The sequence below is a fragment of the Hemitrygon akajei genome, chromosome 14, assembly GCF_048418815.1.
Source record: "Hemitrygon akajei chromosome 14, sHemAka1.3, whole genome shotgun sequence".
NCBI classification, from domain to species: domain Eukaryota; kingdom Metazoa; phylum Chordata; class Chondrichthyes; order Myliobatiformes; family Dasyatidae; genus Hemitrygon; species Hemitrygon akajei.
The window spans coordinates 20,296,719-20,315,070 of record NC_133137.1 but is presented as its reverse complement, the minus strand read 5'-3'; the positions used below and the strand labels follow the sequence as shown (position 1 = coordinate 20,315,070).

General features: G+C 39.8%; 1 protein-coding gene across 1 annotated transcript in view; it reads left to right on the top strand.

Annotated features, from left to right (window-relative positions):
- The window catches only part of setd1ba (SET domain containing 1B, histone lysine methyltransferase a), a 153,769-nt gene that overhangs the window by 108,946 nt on the left and 26,471 nt on the right, over nucleotides 1-18,352 (top strand). Inside the window, exons 9-12 of the mRNA XM_073065588.1 lie at nucleotides 3,994-4,176; nucleotides 14,665-14,752; nucleotides 15,304-15,536; nucleotides 17,165-17,234. Of these exons, the coding sequence (XP_072921689.1) occupies nucleotides 3,994-4,176; nucleotides 14,665-14,752; nucleotides 15,304-15,536; nucleotides 17,165-17,234 (574 nt within the window). The remainder of the gene's footprint in view (nucleotides 1-3,993; nucleotides 4,177-14,664; nucleotides 14,753-15,303; nucleotides 15,537-17,164; nucleotides 17,235-18,352) is intronic.

The following is an 18,352-nucleotide window of genomic DNA, read 5'->3' as shown; positions in this document are numbered from 1 at the left end:
GGATCAAATCCAATATAAGAATAGAGAAAAGTGGAATGAAGTAGTGAAGATTTCAGGCTAGGAAAGATTGTACTTGTATGGTACTTCAGTGAAGTTGAAACTCGACTCACTGTTTCACACCACTCTCCTTACATCTCCTAATGGCAAACCTATAAATAATACTAGATCACCTCAGTGTCATACAAATTTCACAATCCAAGAAAGGTAAAATCTGTGTTTGCACTGTTGAGTGATTTCCACACATCAAATGGACATAATAAAACTTCCTGAGAACACGCTGGTGGCTGGGAGCCTCTTCTGGCAGCAATTTGTAGTTCAATAAAATAACACCTTAGAGTCCTCTGTTAATCAGAATCAGGTTTAATATCACCAGCATATGTTGTGGAATTTGTTATGTTTGTGACAGGTGTGTGTGTGTGTGTGTGTGTGTGTGTGTGTGTGTGTGTGTGTGTGTGTGTGTGTGTGTGTGTGTGTGTGTGTGTGTGTGTGTGTGTGTGTGTGTGTGTGTGTGTGTGTGTGTGTGTGTGTGTGTGTGTGTGTGTGTGTGTGTGTGTGTGTGTGTGTGTGTGTGTGTGTGTGTGTGTGTGTAAATAAGTGACATAAAAATATAAAAAAGTAGTGAGATTCAATGTCCATTCAGAAATCGGATGGCAGATGGGAAGGGGCTGTTTCCGAATTGTTCAGTGGGTGGCTTCAGGCTTCTGTACCTCTTCCCTGATGGTAGCAATAAGATCAGGCAGGGCATGTCCTGGGTGATGGGGGGTCCTCAATGATGGACTCTGTTTTTTGAGGCATTACTCTTTGAGGATGTCTTTGATGCTTTGAGGCTAGTGCCCATGATGGAGCTAACCACGTTTACAATTGTCTGCAGCTTGTTTACAATTCTCTGCAGTTTATTTCAATCCTGTGCAGTGGAATCACCCCTCCCCCACCCATACCAGGCCAGATGGTGATGCAGCCAGTCAGAATGCTCTCCAAGGTATATCTGTAGAAACTTGCAAGTGTCTTTGGTCACATACCAAATCTCCTCAAACCCCTAATGAAATATAGCTGCTGTTGTGACTTCTTTGTAGCTGCACCAATACGTTGGGCTCAGGTTAGATCCTCAGAGATATTGATACGCAGGAACTTGAAATTGCTCACTCTTTCCACTTCTGATCCATCTATGAGGACTGATGGGTGTTCCCTCATTCTACCCTTTCTGAAGTCCACAATTGGTTCTTTGGTCTTACTAACATTGAGTGCAAGGTTGTTGCTGCAGCACCACTCAACTAGCTGATATATCTCGTTCCTGTATGCCCTGAGAATATCATAAGTTCATTATCTGGTTTTACAGAATTTCTCGTGAGGGAACAGCCTGTCATTATTGTTTCTTCTACCATTTATTATGAAAAATCTTACTTTAGAATTTTAGGCTTCATTTACATTTGGAACATTCTGGAATCTGGTTCAAACTAAAACATTCAGTGATTAAACAGTGTTAGAAACAGATATTATGATGGAGTCTGCAAATCAGACAAAAGAAGTAAGTGACAGGCCATTAGTCCTGCTGTCAACAGTTGAATTAAGTTGTAATGCTGGAGGAACTCAGCAGATCAGGCAGCATCTATGGAAAAGAGTAAACGATCAACATTTTGGGCGAGACCCTTCATCAAGACAATGTTGTGATGTATTTTACATTTGCATGTTTCTTGATTTATAATTGGGAAGGAGTAAATTAGTGTCAACAGGGCTGTACTGGGTGCAGACATCTTGGGTTTTATACTAATTGTTGCAGCAATATTTTCTGTAGGAGAAAGATACAAGAATTGTTCACCATTTTGCAATTTTAATGCAGTACTAAACTTCTTTTGTTGGAATTATTTCTGTGTTTGTCTACATCTGCTAGTCTCACTTGTAGCCCAGCTTTTGTGTGTTATTCCTCTGTGGGTCAGCCAGTTCTCTGGTTTGCTGGCTGCTAATGTTAGAATGAGATTGTACTACAGCACAATCAATCTGATGACATCAGAAAGCAACCAAAACTGATTATTCTATTGAATCTTGTCAAGGAAAAAGTTCCACTAAGTTTATTTATGCTTAGGGTTAGCACGGTGTTAAATAGTAACCAGAAATTGTGAAAAAGCATAAACTTTGTACACAGTGAAGCTGGTTTTGTTTTAAACCGTATGCTGTCTCTGCAATCAGCAATGTGTGCAGAGTAATTTCTTTTAAGTTTTCCTTACAATATGAAGGAACCCATTTGGTTCCTTATTGGTACCAATCTTCTATCTATTGTTTTATAGCCTATTTTTACCCCATATTCACCAACAGTCCCCCACGACCTTTATTCTCCTAGCTTCCTTACGATTGATGCTGTTCCTTTCCGCGCCTTGTGGTACATTAGGCGGCAGCCTTGCCGTTTCTTTAGCATTTGTCTGTTTTTACGAGGTTGAACTGCTGGCTTGGTGCTCAACCCAGCACGGATGGAAAGTGCGCAAGGAGCTGGCCAGCTTTCCTTACAGTAGGGACAGTTTATAATAGCCAGATAACCTACAAACAGATCTCTGGGATTTAGGTGGAAAGCCGAGCACCCACCCAAGGGAAAAACAACACAGTTCAAAAGGAGCACCTGCAAACTCTACAGACACGAGCTGAGTTCAGAACTGAATTCTGGTCACTGATGCTGCATTGTGCTGTCCAACGGTGCCACCCACTGGTGTGCTGTTTCCTGCCAGTCAGCCTGGTCCATTAATTTATGTATCTCTGAAGGAATATTACAGAGCAGTGTTTGATGTTCAATAGACCTTGAGCCTTCCAATGAATCTGCAGCTTTCAAGCAACTTATCTCCTACAAGTGGTGATGGACTCCATCATTTGTGTTATTTCTAGCTCTAGGCAGATGAATTTTATCAGCGCATGACAAAGTGGATTGATTCCGCTTTTTGTCCTGGAAAAATGTTTTAACCATTAAAATTGTACATTGATTGTACTGCTATGAATTTTACAAATGGTTGCTTTTGTTATTTGCAATTTGCTATGAGCAGCTGTTCAGATTACAAATTGGTTTATGTTTAACATTAAAACCAATTGCCATAATTTGTAACTAGAAGAGAAGACTTCCAATCTGATTTGTTGAATAGATGTATATCCAATCTTCAGAATTGAATCTGAATGCTTTTTTTCTAACACTTGTGTAGATTACTCTAGTATGCCATTGTACCAAGTTTTTTATGTTTTATTTAAATACAGACACATCTTTTTCAGCCATCAATAATAGCTAAATAAATACATTTCATTTAATCCAGTGGCCTGGTTTCATAATCAAAAGAACACAAATCCAAATCACACACGACAGTTTCAACAATTTAAATTGCCTGCAAGAAAATTAATTTCAGGGTAGTGTATGATGACATGTATGTACTTCGATAATAAATTTATTTTGAGCTTTTGAACTTCAGAGATCAGGAATTAAGACATTGGAAGAGTGCCTGTGGAAAAAAAATCCAGCTTGTTCACTCAGTATTTTTACACAGTCTGGCCTTTAGATGCTTGTAGTTCACACCTCACACTAATGAATACCCCAGCTCATTCCTATGAAAATATTGGAAAGAATGGTCAGAATTATGTGTGCTGGGACACTAACCCTCAATTCTGAACACAATAAAGACTCACCAATTCCAGTTAATACAGTAAGCTTATTCTCCTGAATGCACAGGTTGTGAAAGATTTCTCATGGGTTATTTAGCCTGGTGTAATAATTCTCACCAGGCACAATTAGATCAATTAACTAATGCTCTGGACTAACTGTTCTATCTTCCACAAAAATAATGAAAGCAAAACCAGGTTTAAGTTAATTCAAACATCAGTTTTTGCTCAACGTTCACTTTGTTCAAACTACATAGTACAACAATATCTGTATTAATTAGTAATACTCATGGTGGTTGCTTATTTGGATCAGAATTTTCATTTGGATTTTCTATTTTCTTGTAACAAAATCATTATTCCCTTCCACAGGCTTCACAGACACCAGTAAAATCAGCAGATCAAAGTAAAGATGAGGAGAGACCAAAGCCTAAAGAAACAGCTCCAGCTTCAACATGTCTGCTGGAGACCTGGCCCAAAGGAGAAGGGCTTGGCTATGAAGGCATGGGGCTGGGTATGGGTCTGAGGGGTGCAATCAGATTACCATCCTTTAAGGTAAGTGAAACATAGACCACTAAAAGACAAAAGTCATTTTATGAAATACCATATGAAAATAAAATATTTGAAGAATTTAAGTATATAGATCGAAGAATATACTTTAAAGGAACTTTGGAAAATAAATGAAAATTTTTCTATTAAATGAAGAGAGAAGAAAAGAAATCTAGAGAAATTGCAGACAGTTGCAAAAAACATAAGGTTGTGATAGTAGGTGATTTTTTTAACTTTGCAGATATTGACTAGGATCTCCAACCTGTAAAAGGGCTAGATGGGAAATAGTTTGTCAAATGTGTCAGGAAAGTTCTCTTAAATCAGTACATAGAAGTCCCAATTAGAGAGAGTGTGATACCAGATCTCCTAGGGATTGAGATAGGGCAGGCGTCAGCAGTTTGTGTTGGGCAACGTTTTGCATCTGGCGATCATAATGCCTTTAGCTTCAAGATAATTATGGAAGAGAATAGGTCTGTTCCATTTGAGATTCTAAATTGGAGAAAGGCCAATTCTGATGCCATCAGCAAGGATCTGGCAAGTGTGGATTGGGACAGGTTGTTTTCTGGAAAAGGTGTATTTGGTAAGTGGGAGGCCTTCGAAAGTAAAATTTTAAGAGTACAGGGTTTGTATGTTCCTGTCAGAATAAAAGGCAAGGTTAGCAGGTTTAGGGAACCTTGGTTTTTGAGAGATATTGAGGCACTGGTAAAGAAAAAGAAGGAGGTGCATAGCAGATTTAGCCAGGCAGGAACAATTGAGGTACTTGAGAAGTGTATGAAATATAAGAGGACACTCTCAAAGGAAATCATGTCATGTCAGTACCTGTTTCCCAGGGCACCAATAGCGAACACAAGAGGACACAGGTACAAAATTAAGGGAGGGAAGTTTAGGGGAGACATCAGGGGTAAGTTTTTTACACAGAGGGTTGTGAGTGCCTAGAATGTCTTGCCAGGGATGGTGGTGGAGGCTAAAACATTAGGGGTATTTAAGAGCCTCTTGGACAGGCACATGGATGAAAGAAAAATGGAGAGTTATTGGGTTAGTGTGGGTTTAGTACTTTTTTTAAAAGGATTATATGGGTCGGCACAACATGGAGGGCTGAAGGGCCTGTACTGTGCCGTAGTGTTCTATGGTTCTATGTGGGCTAAAAGAAGGCACAAGGTTGCTCGAGCTGATAAGGTGAAGGAGATTCCTAAGCAAAAAAGATAGCAAGGGACAAAATTGGTCCTCTAGATGATCAGAATGGTATTTATCATGAAGCCTAAAGAGATGGGGGAGATTTTAAATTGTTTTTTTTGCATATGTATTTACTCAGGAGATGGACACAGTCTATATCAACACAGCAGCGAGGTCATGGACATACAGATTACAGAGGAGGAGGTGTTTGTCTTGAGGCAAATTTGGGTGGATAAATCCCCAGGGCTTGACAGGTTGTTCCCTCGGACCCTGTAGGGGGCTAATGCAGAAATCACAGGGGCCTAGCAAAGAGTTTTAAAACATCCTTATCCACAGATGAGGTGCTGGACAATTGGGGGATGACTAATGTTGTTCTATTGTTTATGAAAGGCTGTAAGAATAGGGCAGGAAACTGTACACTGGTGAGCCTGACATCAAGTGGGAAAGTTACTGAAAGATATTCCAAGGGACCAGATATATAAGTACAGTGAAACCCCGTTATAATGCGATTGTTTGGGTCCATAAAATGTCATCACGAAAAAAGTGGGGTTGCGCTAAATCAGGGTTCAGGAAAATCAGCATTCAAACTCACCCAGTGTTGACCTAACATCCTAAAACACCCCTATTTTCGCCCTGTTTGACCCATTTTTTGCTTTAATACAAAAAAAACAACAAATTAAAAACATCCAAGAATATTAGCAATCATCATTTACAGTTTATTTCTTTAAAAAAAGATCGAGTGTTCCTTGCTTCAACGTAGCATGTTGCTGGCTGCGAGCAAAATCTAGAATGCTTCTGAGTTGGAGGTTTTTATGTGGTCCACCTCCTGGGTCTCCAGCCAACAGAGGCTAGCCTCGAGGTGTTCAATGGCTTCAGACACTTTTAGGGGTGGGGGTAAAGGTGGAGGCTCTTCATTATCATCTTCTTGTGGCTCGAGAACCAGTACACTTGCCTCCGCCGGTGCTACCGTTACGTTACGGACGATCTCGGCATCCATATGTTGGGCTTTCGTCGTCGGCAGAGTACCACTGGTGCAGCTCTTCTTTGTTCCATTCAGACAGCTTCTCTGCCTCACGCACATCTTCCTCTGTGAAGCCGTACAAATCTGGCTCGTCATCATCATCTTCCGTGGTGGATTGGCGTGATGAAAAGGCTGGCCCCAGAATCTTCTCCCAGCATTTCTCTACACATGACGTGCTGACTGCTGCCCAGGCCTTCCCAGCCACGAAGTGTTGATTCCGGTATCCCAAGGTCTCGTGCAACTTGAGTTTGACTTTTAGTCTAAAAAGTTTTTCTTTTTCTAGCAGTTTGTTCCATTTTGAGCAAAAGAAAAGGTCCAGTGACTCACACAAAATTCTGGTGGTACGCAGCAGGCCAGGCAGCGTCTGGTCAAGACCCTTCGTCAAGACTAACAGAAAAAAGAGTAAGAGATTTGAAAGTGGAAAGGGGAGGGAGAGACCTGAAATGATAGAAGACAGGAGGGGGAGGGATGAAGCCAATAACTGGGAAGTTGATTGGCAAAAGGGATACGAGGCTGGAGAAGGGGGAGTATAGATTGACATGGACATGGAGTCCAATGGCAACGTGTTATATGCGAATTTGCGTTAAATTGGGGTTTCACTGTATTTGGATAGATGAGGACTTAATAGGATAGTCAACATGGCTTTGTGCATAGTAGTTCATGTCCAATCAAACTTGTAGAGTTTTTTGAGAAAGTTACCGTGAAAGTTGATGATGGCAAGGCAGTGGATGTTGTCTACATGGACTTTAGCAAGAGCTTTGACAAGGTCCCACATGAGAAGTTGGTCAAGAAGGTTCAGTTGCTTGGCATTCATAATTAGGTAGTAAATAGGATTAGGTATTGGTTTCAAGGGAGAAGCCAGGGTGTGGTAGTAGATGGTTGCCTCTCTGATTGGAGGCCTGTGACTTGTGGTGTCTGTAGGAATCTGTGCTGGGTCAATTTTGTCGTGGTTTCTCGTGCCCCACCAACGACCGGGAGACACAGAAGATTCTTCAAGAAGTATTAAACTTTAATTTGCAAATCAAAGCTGAGACAGTCATTGAGCTAGTCGCTGATTGCCCACCGATCCTTGTACATAGCATTTTTATAGCAATCTCCTGGTTTAGTTGCATTAGCATATCCAATCGGTCTACAGTTGTGTATCACAAGTACATCCGCCACTGTTGTTTCTACCCATTGACTTAATCATGTTCTAATCTACATCTCTTAGCTACCTCTCATTAACACACCATTGTCTTCTACATTCTTAAGATTTCATTCTCCTACTGAATTGGATAGATGCATAGCAAATAGCAAGTTCAAAGCTGACTACATAGTTTTGGTTACACAGCAAACAATGCAACTTTTATACTCCAATATATCCCCCCTTTGAGACTCACACAGAGAAAGAAGTCTGCGCACAAAAGCCCCAATAAACTCAAGCACTTATTCCCAAATCTCGGGTTAAACTATAATTTTCTGCGCCAAGACCTCAAAGTATTCTCTCCCTGTTACCCTGGGCTGCTGAGCCAAAAACCTGTCCCTTTGTACCTGAGACAGGGAAAAAGACTCAGAAGCCCTTACAATCTACTCCCACACTGTCATTTTGCTCTTGTTCATCCTGCAGGTGTTGTAGGCTGTAACGATACATTTTCGGTGTTTCTTTCTCCACTAAGCTTGCTTCAGTAATTGCCACGAGCATCGGAAATTGTTTGGTTGCAGCACACACTACAAGACAAGGAAGAAAACAGCACAGCTCAACAATACAATACTGACAGTTATTGCCATTTTAGTCAGCCATGCTCCCCATCCTCCAAGTCTACTTTCTAACCGGTCAAATAACTGATGTCCGAACCCTGCATTCTGTGCGCATACCTCGCACTGTGACAAGACAAAGTCCACTGAAGCCTGTAAATAAGGTGACCAAAAACCATCCTTCTTTATTTTCTTTATCACTTCTCCCCTTGCACAATGGTCAATCCCATGCGCTTCTGAAATCAGAATCGTCAGTAGAGAGGTGGGCGCTACCAACAAACCATCTTCCATGCTCCACAAGCCTTACGGGTTCTGCTTGGCCCCCCTTCGTCTCCACATTGTCTGTTCTGCCAAAGTTGCCTTACCTTGTATTTCAGTTAGATCCTCTACCACAGGTTCTGGAGCTAGGCTTACCTGGGGGGTAACGACAGCTGATGTACATCCAGACGCTTTTCTGGCTGCCTCGTCCGCAGCTTGATTTCCCTTTGTTATTACATCATTTCCCTTTTTATGTGCCTGGCATTTTACTATAGCCAATGCTTTAGGTTTCATTACGGCTTTTATTAAGTCTAGAATTTGCTGACAATGTTGTATGGGATCTCCACTGATTTTTTTTTTATAAACCTCTCTGCTTCCACACTGCGCCGAACAAGTGGCATACTCCATGAGTATATGGGTCCATTGTTGTTTGTCGTCTATATCAGTGTTCTGGATGATAATGTGGTAAACTGGGTCAGCAAATTTGTGGGTGACATCAAGATTGGGGATGTAATGGACAACGGGGGAGACCATCAAAGCTTGCAGAGGGATCTGGGCCTGCTGGAAAAATTGGGCTGAAAAATGTCAGGTGGAATTTCATGCAGACAAGTGCGAGGTGTTGCTCTTTGGGAGGACCTACCAAGGTAGGTCTTAACGCAGTGAGCAGTAGGGTACTGAGGAGTGTGGTAGAACAGGGATCTGGAAATACAGATCCATAATTCCTTGAAAATGGCGTCTCAGGTAGATAGGATCATAAAGAAAACTTTTGGCACAAGCAGATGGTATTGTAAACAAGAGTTTTGGTAATTTAGCCTTCATAAATCGATGTGTTGAGTACATGGGTTGGAATGTTATGTTGAAATTGTATAAGACATTGGTGAGGCCTAATTTGGAGTATTGTATGCAGTTTTAGTGTTACAAATGTAATTAAGATTGAAAGAGTGCAGAGAAAATTTACAACAATGGGAGTTGAGGAACTGAGTTAAAGGACTGAGAGGAGATTTGGTAGAGGTACACAAAATTATGAGGGTATATAGATAGGATAGATGCAGGAAGGCTTTCTCCACTGAAATTGGGTGAGACTACAATGAGAGGTCATGGGTTAAGGGTGTAAGGTGAAATATTTAAGTGGAACTGAGGCAGACCTTCCTCGCTCGGTCAGAGGTTGTTGAGATTGTGAATCAAGCTGCCAGCAGAAGTGATGGATACAGGTTTGATAGCAACATTCAAGACGAATTTGGTTAGATACATGGAAGGGAGGGGTATGGAGGGTTATGGTCTGGGTGCAGGTCAATGGGACTAGGCAAATTAATGAAAAGATGCAAGAAAGGTTCATTAAGAAGTGGTCAGGACAGTATGGCTTAAGATATAAGGAGAGACTGGATTGACTGGGACTGTATCACTTGAAGCTGAGAGGTGACCTTATAGAGGTTTAGAAAATTGTGAGAAGCATAGATAATATGAATGTCACAGTCTTTTTCCCAGGATAGAAAAGTCTAAAGCTAGAGATTATAGGTTTAAGGTGCATGGGCAAAGATTTAAAGGGAGCATAATGGACAAGCTTTTTACACAAATGGTAGTAGATTCACAGAACAGGCTGCCAGAGGGAAAAGTGGTGATGGTAGATATTTGGACAGATATATGGATTAGAGAGGTTTAGAGCAGGGGTTCCCAACTTGGGGTCCATGTTTAATGGTAGGGGTCCATGGCATAAAAAGTTTGGAACCCCTCCCTTAGAGGACTATAGGCCAAATGATTAGAGCTTGATTTGAATGGATGAATTGGGCTGAACCATCTGTTTCCATGCTTTGTAACTCTATCGCCCTGTGACTCAATGAATAACAATTGCTAACATCGAGCTTGACAGCCAGGGTTATGAAAGAAACCAATTTTCTTTAAATTTTTAAGAATTTGCAAGATCAAATTCTCTATGTGTATAACTGCTTAACATAGCAGTAATGAAATCTCTCTCTTAGTTGAAAATACCAAGATAATCCATTCATCTAAAGCCATAATTGTTATCAAAAATAGGTATCTTGTTTTTGCCTAAACAGATACTTAGTTTGGGTACCCATTGTTGTAAACTTTTACATTATGCTCTGGAGTTAAATTATTCTCATTGCTACTCTAACTAGATTGATAGCTTGATTAAAAGCTTCCTGCAAAGGTAGGACTTTCATCATATATTTTTGACTATCATACTTCCCCCAAGATGTCATCATCCCAGTTGACAAAATGACAGATTATTTTAATCTGACTGTCACAAACCCAATGAAAGTAAGTGCCTGTCAGACAGATAAATTGAACATAACAGTTTTACAACAGAATTTCCATTGGCTACCTGAGCCTTCAGTTATGAGAACCAACAATGGTGCCTTTCATCATATTGAAAGAGCGCCACTGTAGCGTAGAGGTTAGCATCATGCCATCACAGCTCAGAGCATCTGGAGTTTGAAGTTCAAACCTGTCGCTGTCTGTAAGGAGTCTGTACACCCTCCCCATAGAATGCGTTGGTTTTCCCCGAGTGCTCCAGTGTCCTCCCACAGTCCGAAGACATACCAGATAGGTTAACTGGTTACTGTAAACTGTCCCGTGATTAGTTTAGGGTTAATCGTGTTTGTTGGGTGTTGCTGGGGCAACATGGCTTGAACCTATTCCACGCTGTCTCGCTAAAATTAAGTAAATAAATATTGTGATATTCTCTGCAGTAGAAAACGTTTAAGACTTATAATCCTCCAAGTAAATAAGTTACTCCACATCTCTGTCCAAAGCAGCCCTGACACCTTGTGCCTCCTAACTTAGTATCTCAACATCAAGCCTATATTTCCCTGCCAGAGTGTGGTATTAACTCTCATTCTTCTGAGCTAACTCAAGAGAATCTCTCATCACCTAAGATGTCAAAAGAACTATAGATTTGCTCTGAGTTCGGCACTTAAATGGGAAACATTTTGTGCTTCTACTATTGACGATTCCAGTTGCACCACATAATCAATGAAGCAAGTTTAAATGACATTCCTGCTTCTGTAGGAAATCCCCAAAAGAAACCAGTCCTTCCAAAGATGGTGTTAGCAGTGAGGCAGAATTCAACCCAGGATTTTTCCTGCATGGCAGTGAAGTAGCCCAGTGGTCCAGCTACTGATAGGTTGAGCAGCTCCAACAGCCTGCACAGTCCATCAATGTGATCATTTTTCTCAGGTACAAGACGATGTGGAAGAGCAGAACCACATCATGGTATCTGTCCTGACTTACCAAAAATAGCCAGCTTCCATGATCCAGAGAAATTGGATGCTATTACTCGAAGAAATTAAAAAGGCATTAGCAATTACAGGGCAACACACACAAAATGCTGGAGGAACTCAGCAGGCCAGGCAGCATCTATGAAAAGAGTAAAATCGATATTTCAGGCTGAGACCCTTCATCAGAATTTCTAGCATTTTGTGTGTGTTGCTTTGGATTTCCAGCATGGGCAGATTTTATTGTGTTTGTGAATAGCAATTACAATTGTTTATTTAAGGGTATTTGTATTCAATAGGTCAGTGAGATTTAATAAGAAAGAAGTATAACCAAGGTCAATCAGTATTGATTCAGACACAGCAATTGTACAAAATGAACAGTCAGCCTTTAGCTGTTTATTCTGACCTTTTGTATGTACCAGCATTGTGTACTTTCAAAGGTTCCCAATGTTTTCAAGTTCCTGGTTTTAAAATAAATACCTTTTTTTTTCTAGTGAAGTTCATACAGGTCGCAGTTTTTCCTCCTTGAAAGGTTCCAATGTCAGCTACTATTGTTATTGTAAACTAACACTATGTATTGATGAAGAATTAAAATCTTAATCACCAAATTGAAGGCATGGCAGAACAATTAATCATCCATGTGAAATACGATCTGGATATGAGCCATACAGGAAGTCTTGGTAAAAGTATTGCTATAATCAAGAGAATTAAAGGGTTTAGTGGAACCAAAGGAAGGTATTTGATCTCTAATTGTGGTCATTAGTGCATTATTAGAGTGTTACGTACCCCGTAACTGGGTGTCTAACCAGCAGAGAAAGAATAATTCGTTGGAGTCTGGTGGTACCAAACTAAAGGTGTTTATTAATAAAAATAAGCAAAACCATATCAATAATGCAAATATACATATAAAACCAGTTAGCAGTTATAAACCTAAAAGTGTAGGAATAATAATAATCAATAATAAGCTCTATCGATGTCTAGGGGTAAATAAATTGTCATAGAAAAGTATAAAGTTAAGTTCAGTTCATGAGTGCTGATCTAGTTATAGTTGTATTGTAATCGTTGGGGGGAGGGAGGGAGGGAGGGAGAGATAAAAAAAAACAGCTACAGTCAGGCAAACCTTCCTTTGCTTTCTTAATCCATCGTATCAGTGTGGTCATTCAGTTATGACCTCTCTGTCCTTCTGCTAGACCGTTCTTCTGTGGTGGACTCGTCACTCTGGCATGAGTGGACACACACACAAGTCCCCACCGGCCCAGCTTTAACACTGGTAGCCTTAATGACCGACCTCCCGGTTCGGTCTTCAAAGCCCCCACCTTTCTTGTGGGTTCCAACACTCAATCAGTGTCCACTGGCGTGCCTGGAGGGTGTCTCTCCAGACCTGTCTTTTTATCCCTACTAAGCTATCCATCACTCCTGAATGACTGTGTCCATCAAATAAGGCCACTCCTTCAGTCCACTGAGGAATGTTCATGAGCAAACTATTGTCCTTGCAGCGAAACAGTAAATAATTCAAAAAGGAGTCACAATACGGTTAATCAGCAATTTCCCCCTCTCTCTTACCTGTCGCCGATGTTCTTGCTTGTTTTTCTGTCTCTCTTTCTCATGGTCAGCATAGCAACAGTAATAGTTCGTGTTTCTCAGTGGGGGGATGGTTAACTCTGTACCCCATTGTCCATCAGATCTGTTCATCACTCATAACAAGAGCTTTCTCGAATGAATTTAAGCACAGTTTACTGATGAAAATCTTATTCTTAACTCCTTAACTCAAAGAGGATATTCGCATTATATTTACTGAAAGAATTTCCAGTGTTAAATGTTAGACAATTTCCAGGTGCAGGGTAATTGTTCCTCCCTTGGTGTGTTCTGGACTTGTTCATTTGCCTAGAAATCCTGATGTTGCTGACAGTTGCATGAGGAAATGTTGGTAGTCACAGAGGGTAAAATAGACATTTCTGCATAAAGAGCTGTGCCAATGTTTTTTAAAAATCGCTTGATTGCAAATGATTGTCCTAAAATAAAGTTTGTAAGTAAGTATAACTAAGTAAATATAATTTTGATTTAGAGTTGAATATGTTTCACTCAGATTATACTTGTTGATTTCCCTTTTTCTTGAACCTAGCATCTTGTTCCCCAGCATGTCTCTATTACGTTATCCTTTTATTCTCCCCAAAGAGGCCATGTTAAATTTATTATCACATCTTCCCATTTCTGCTATTGTAATGGTGATTGTGGCAATTAAGAATATTGTTTTGATGGCAATCAATCAATCAAAAGCTAAGATTATGTTCTTGTAGGTAGAATTGAGGTAAAATACATCAAATGCAAAGGTGATGCTGCTCTACCACTGTGTTGGTTTGCATTTGGTGGTCTTGGAAGAAGTTTTCTTTCCTCTTAGTGCTCCTGGATTCAGCAGCATGATTCATTGTTTTACTACAGTTTAAGATATCATTCTTCAGGAAGCTGTCTATTAAAGTCAACATACTTGTCATAGTCTTTTTTGATACTGGATCAATTTGAGTCGATAAGTGAGCTATGGTTCTATGATGTTTCTGCACAAATTAAATGTTGACTAATACTGAAGATTTTTCACTGCCTCCTGGAACTTTATTTCATGGAATCATTTCAGAATCTCTGGAAACTTAGTGTCTGTACCTGTTAATAGTGTACTTGTGGCTCCTACTGCATTGCTACATTGACCAAAGTATTCCATTAGAAAAGTTCCGAGATCTTCTCATGGTCTCATTACATAGAGCTTCTGAAGTGCCATGTCTTTGGAGCCTTTATCATGCAGGTACTGTGCCAGCAGCAGTCCCATTTCCTCAGTACATTGTCATTAGTTAAAATACTGGCACAAGCTGACTGAACTTGAGAAGCTCAGAACCGTTGCTTGGTTTGCTCATATTAGCTTGTCTTAACACCTTGAAGCGTTCAATGTATTTCCCTCCACAGCAGCAGCTCATAAATATGCAAATTATAGTTATTTTTTGAAGCTGCAACACTTCTGTTTACATAGATAAGTCAAGTGGGATTTTCAAGAAAGTTGTTGCATTATTTGTCTGTAATAATTTACAGGTAAAGAGGAAAGAGCCTCCTGAAGCAGCCTCCTTGGGTGATCAGAAGAGAATTAGACCATCCACACCCCTGGATGATGATGATGAAGGTTGGCATAGATTTAATGCATTTACACTGCTGTCTGAATTTGATATTTATAATTTTACAAGCAGAAATTAAGGGGCTTTCTTACAATTCTCCAAACACTTTTTATGTTACCTATGCTCCTGGTTTCACTTACGAATTTGGAATTCTGTTTTTGACTTTTCTTTCCCCTCTTTCTAAAACAGCCCAGTCCTGCCTGCTTTTGCTTTCACATCTTCTCCACTTGTTGCTCACTTGTTATTGCACTGTCTTTATAACCCTTGGGTTAGCTTGTTACGTAAAGGGTCTTTTTTGACTTTGGGCAAGTTACCTGTTATGTACTTCATGCACTTTGTGAATAAAATATTCTGTATAACATATGATTCAATTTCTGGCTAATCTACTGTTAAAAATATACTTACATAAAATTGTGGGAATAATGTTAATATAGCAAACGTTATATGAACAAGATAATGAAAGGTTTATTTTTTGAAAAGATGATGACATAATGGTAGAGTGGGCAGTGGCTGTCTGGTTTTATCACCAGAAGTTTACTGTTTTCTTTCTTTGTAACAGAGTCTGAGCGAGACCGAGAGATGTCAGATGTTGCCAGTCATTCTTCTGAATTATCTAAGAGGGACTTGGAGTCTGTAACTGAGAGGAGGAAACCAGCAAAGCCATTAAAGCTAGACAGTGAGGGAGAGGAGGAAGAGGAAACTTCTGGAAAAGAAGAAGAGGAATCATCATCAGAGAAAGAGGATGAAGAGGAACAAGACGAAGAGGTTTCGGAAAAGGCTTCATCGGAGAAGGTTATTTTGTTCTTCAATATTTTATGATGAAAATTAAGATGGGAAATTTGTTTTAAAAGCCTTTCCAGTGCATTGTGCCACCAATTTCAATTCTGATGATCAATTTTTGTTGAATTGAAATCACCTACTTAATAAGGGTAGCAGAACAGATTTCAGCACTGACTGTTTACACCACTTTAAAATTGACAATAGGTTGGTAAATGGTTTGAAATAGAAGTCCTGGACTTAAATGTTGATTTATTTGAGGACAGATATTTGGTCTTTTGACTGCAAGACTGGTAAATAAAATTGGAATACAAAAGAAAATGACAGAAAGATCTTGCAGGATCTGTGGAAAGGGAAAGAGATTTAGTGCTTTAGGGTTAAAGTCACTTAATGAAAATGAGAAACATTAGTTTAAGTTGCTGAGAAATGAGGGAGGGATGAAGAGGAGAGTGAAGCCAGGATTGCCAGGGAAATAAGTTGTAGAAATTAGGTTAATGGGAGTATTTAAAGAGAGGGACAAAGTGGAACTGAAGTACAAGTAGCAGCTAATTGAAGTGTTGTAGCGGTGTGCTACATGCAGCGCTAAAATAACGACACGGAGTCGGTAAACTGCAGTCAAAGACTAAGTTTATTTCAACTTCACAGTCTTGCTTTAAAGCCTGTCTCTCCCACCGGATACCTCCAGAGGCACGTACTGAAACCCCCTCAGGCTTTCTTCCTTTGTGCCTGCACTCTGGCTAATTGTCAGCCGGTTCGAGTGTGCTAGTAATTGGGTCGCCACAGTGTAAAAATACTGATTAAGCAATATGAAGATATGTGAAATGTACTCTAGGTTTGTTGGATATGTGTAGCAAGTGAGGCTGTGTTAATAGAAATAGAACAACTGAGGCAATGTCACAGCAGGAGAAACTACAGCAGAAATATCTGTTTCTGACACTGTCGGCGAAAGGTAGCTGGCATTCTAGAATTCAATAGTAAGTCAAGAAGGCTGCAATGCACCCAGTTGGAAGATAAGGTGCTGGTCTTCAAGCATCTCTTGTGCATTATTATGACAAGGCAGAAGTCAAATAGGTCAGAGTGAGATGGGGAATTAAAGAAGCAGGGAACATGGAGCCTTGAATTACCCTTGCAGCCTGAATGTAGGTGCTCCAAGAAATGGTCATCCACTCTTGTTTGGTTTCTCCAGTGCATAAGGGACCTCATTGTAAATGCAAGACATGGTACACTAGATTGAAAGATGTACTTGAATGCATCTTTTATGAAGCCATGCTGCCTCTGGTTGATTAAATCATGATTTTTCCATATATTCAATTATTACATCCTTCACAAATGCTTCCAGCATTTTTCTAGTAATAAGTTATGTTTAACTTGCCTGACGTTACCTGTTCTTTTTGTTTCCAAATTGTTTTGAATAACTTTGGATAACACAAGGCTAGTTTTCCAATTCAATATTATGACTATGTTGATATAATGTCATTGTGATGTTAAATAGATGTTTGATCTGGACACGATAAGTAATCGTAAATTATGCAGCCATCTTTGTCCCAGAGCTCTGTTTTTGTTCCCAGTGTATTACTGTAGATTTTTTTAAAGCTACTGTTTATTGAAATGAATCAAAAGTAAATTTTACTGAACATTTTCAGGAGGAAGATGGTGAAGATGAAGAAGCAGATGCTGAGACCAGTGAAAAGGAGGGGCTAGATTCTGAAGAAGGTGAGATCTTGTCGATGGGTGAACCAGAGCTTATGGAAGGTGACATTGGATGGCAGTAGACCAGCAGTTTAACTTCATGTGATCTTTAGACATTGGGAAAATCAGGAGAAAGTGATGCAAAATAGATATTGGCAACCTGTAGTTCCTAAAATATGTATAGGATTAAAAAGTTTGACTACTGTTGGATTCTGATGTTGTAATCGATGAAGTCAGGAAAGTAGCACAAAACTTGTTTCACGAACATTTTATTAAGCATTGATAGAACAAAGAGAAATTGAAATGAACAGTGATAGAGGTCTACTAAGTGAAGGGAAAGACAAAAAGCAAAGATGGCACTACCTTATGGCCAGCTATTTTTATACCGATAGATAAAGAGATAAATTCAAATTTGTAGGTAAGAGTCAACCAATGAGATGCACTCTAATCCAAAAATGCAATACTAAAAGAAGTTTCCAGAATTATCCCAATATAGCCACTAGGGGACACAATAAACAACTGCATACACATACGATGACCACGAGGAAGCACACTAGGCAGTTGCTTGTATATAAATAATTATATAAACTGAAAAGAAAATAACAATTAAACATCTAATCTAAGAGTTAAACAGTTGGATTCAACACTATATTGCAGAATTCAATAATTATTTTCTTATAGTTTGAGTGTCTGCAGTCAGTTAGTGGTTAGTCAGAAAATTTATGATTGACATCTTGTATACCAGACTGGAGGTATGTTTAGATAGTTTAGATTAATACTATACAATTATTGGGCTGGATCTCACTAGAGCTGGCTTTTACTTGGCATCGGTGTCTGCAATCCCTTTGCACCTATCGTATTACATGCCCACTGTCACCTGGACCACTTCTGGAAAACCAATGCTGCCGGCCCAAGACAAGTACTGAGGCCTAAGCAGCATCTTGCTCTCAGGTGCTATGGGGTCATTACCTCATGCCAGTAATGCTTGACTGGTATCAACAAAAGGCAAAGCTACCATTCTGAGAATGCAAATCTGCATCTAGCTTCAATGCAAGTCACCAAATGCTGTTGGTTGCAAAGATTCAGCTTATTAATTTTCTCTCTTTGTCAAAGTTGCAATGTATTAGAGTCTTTTCTTTTGC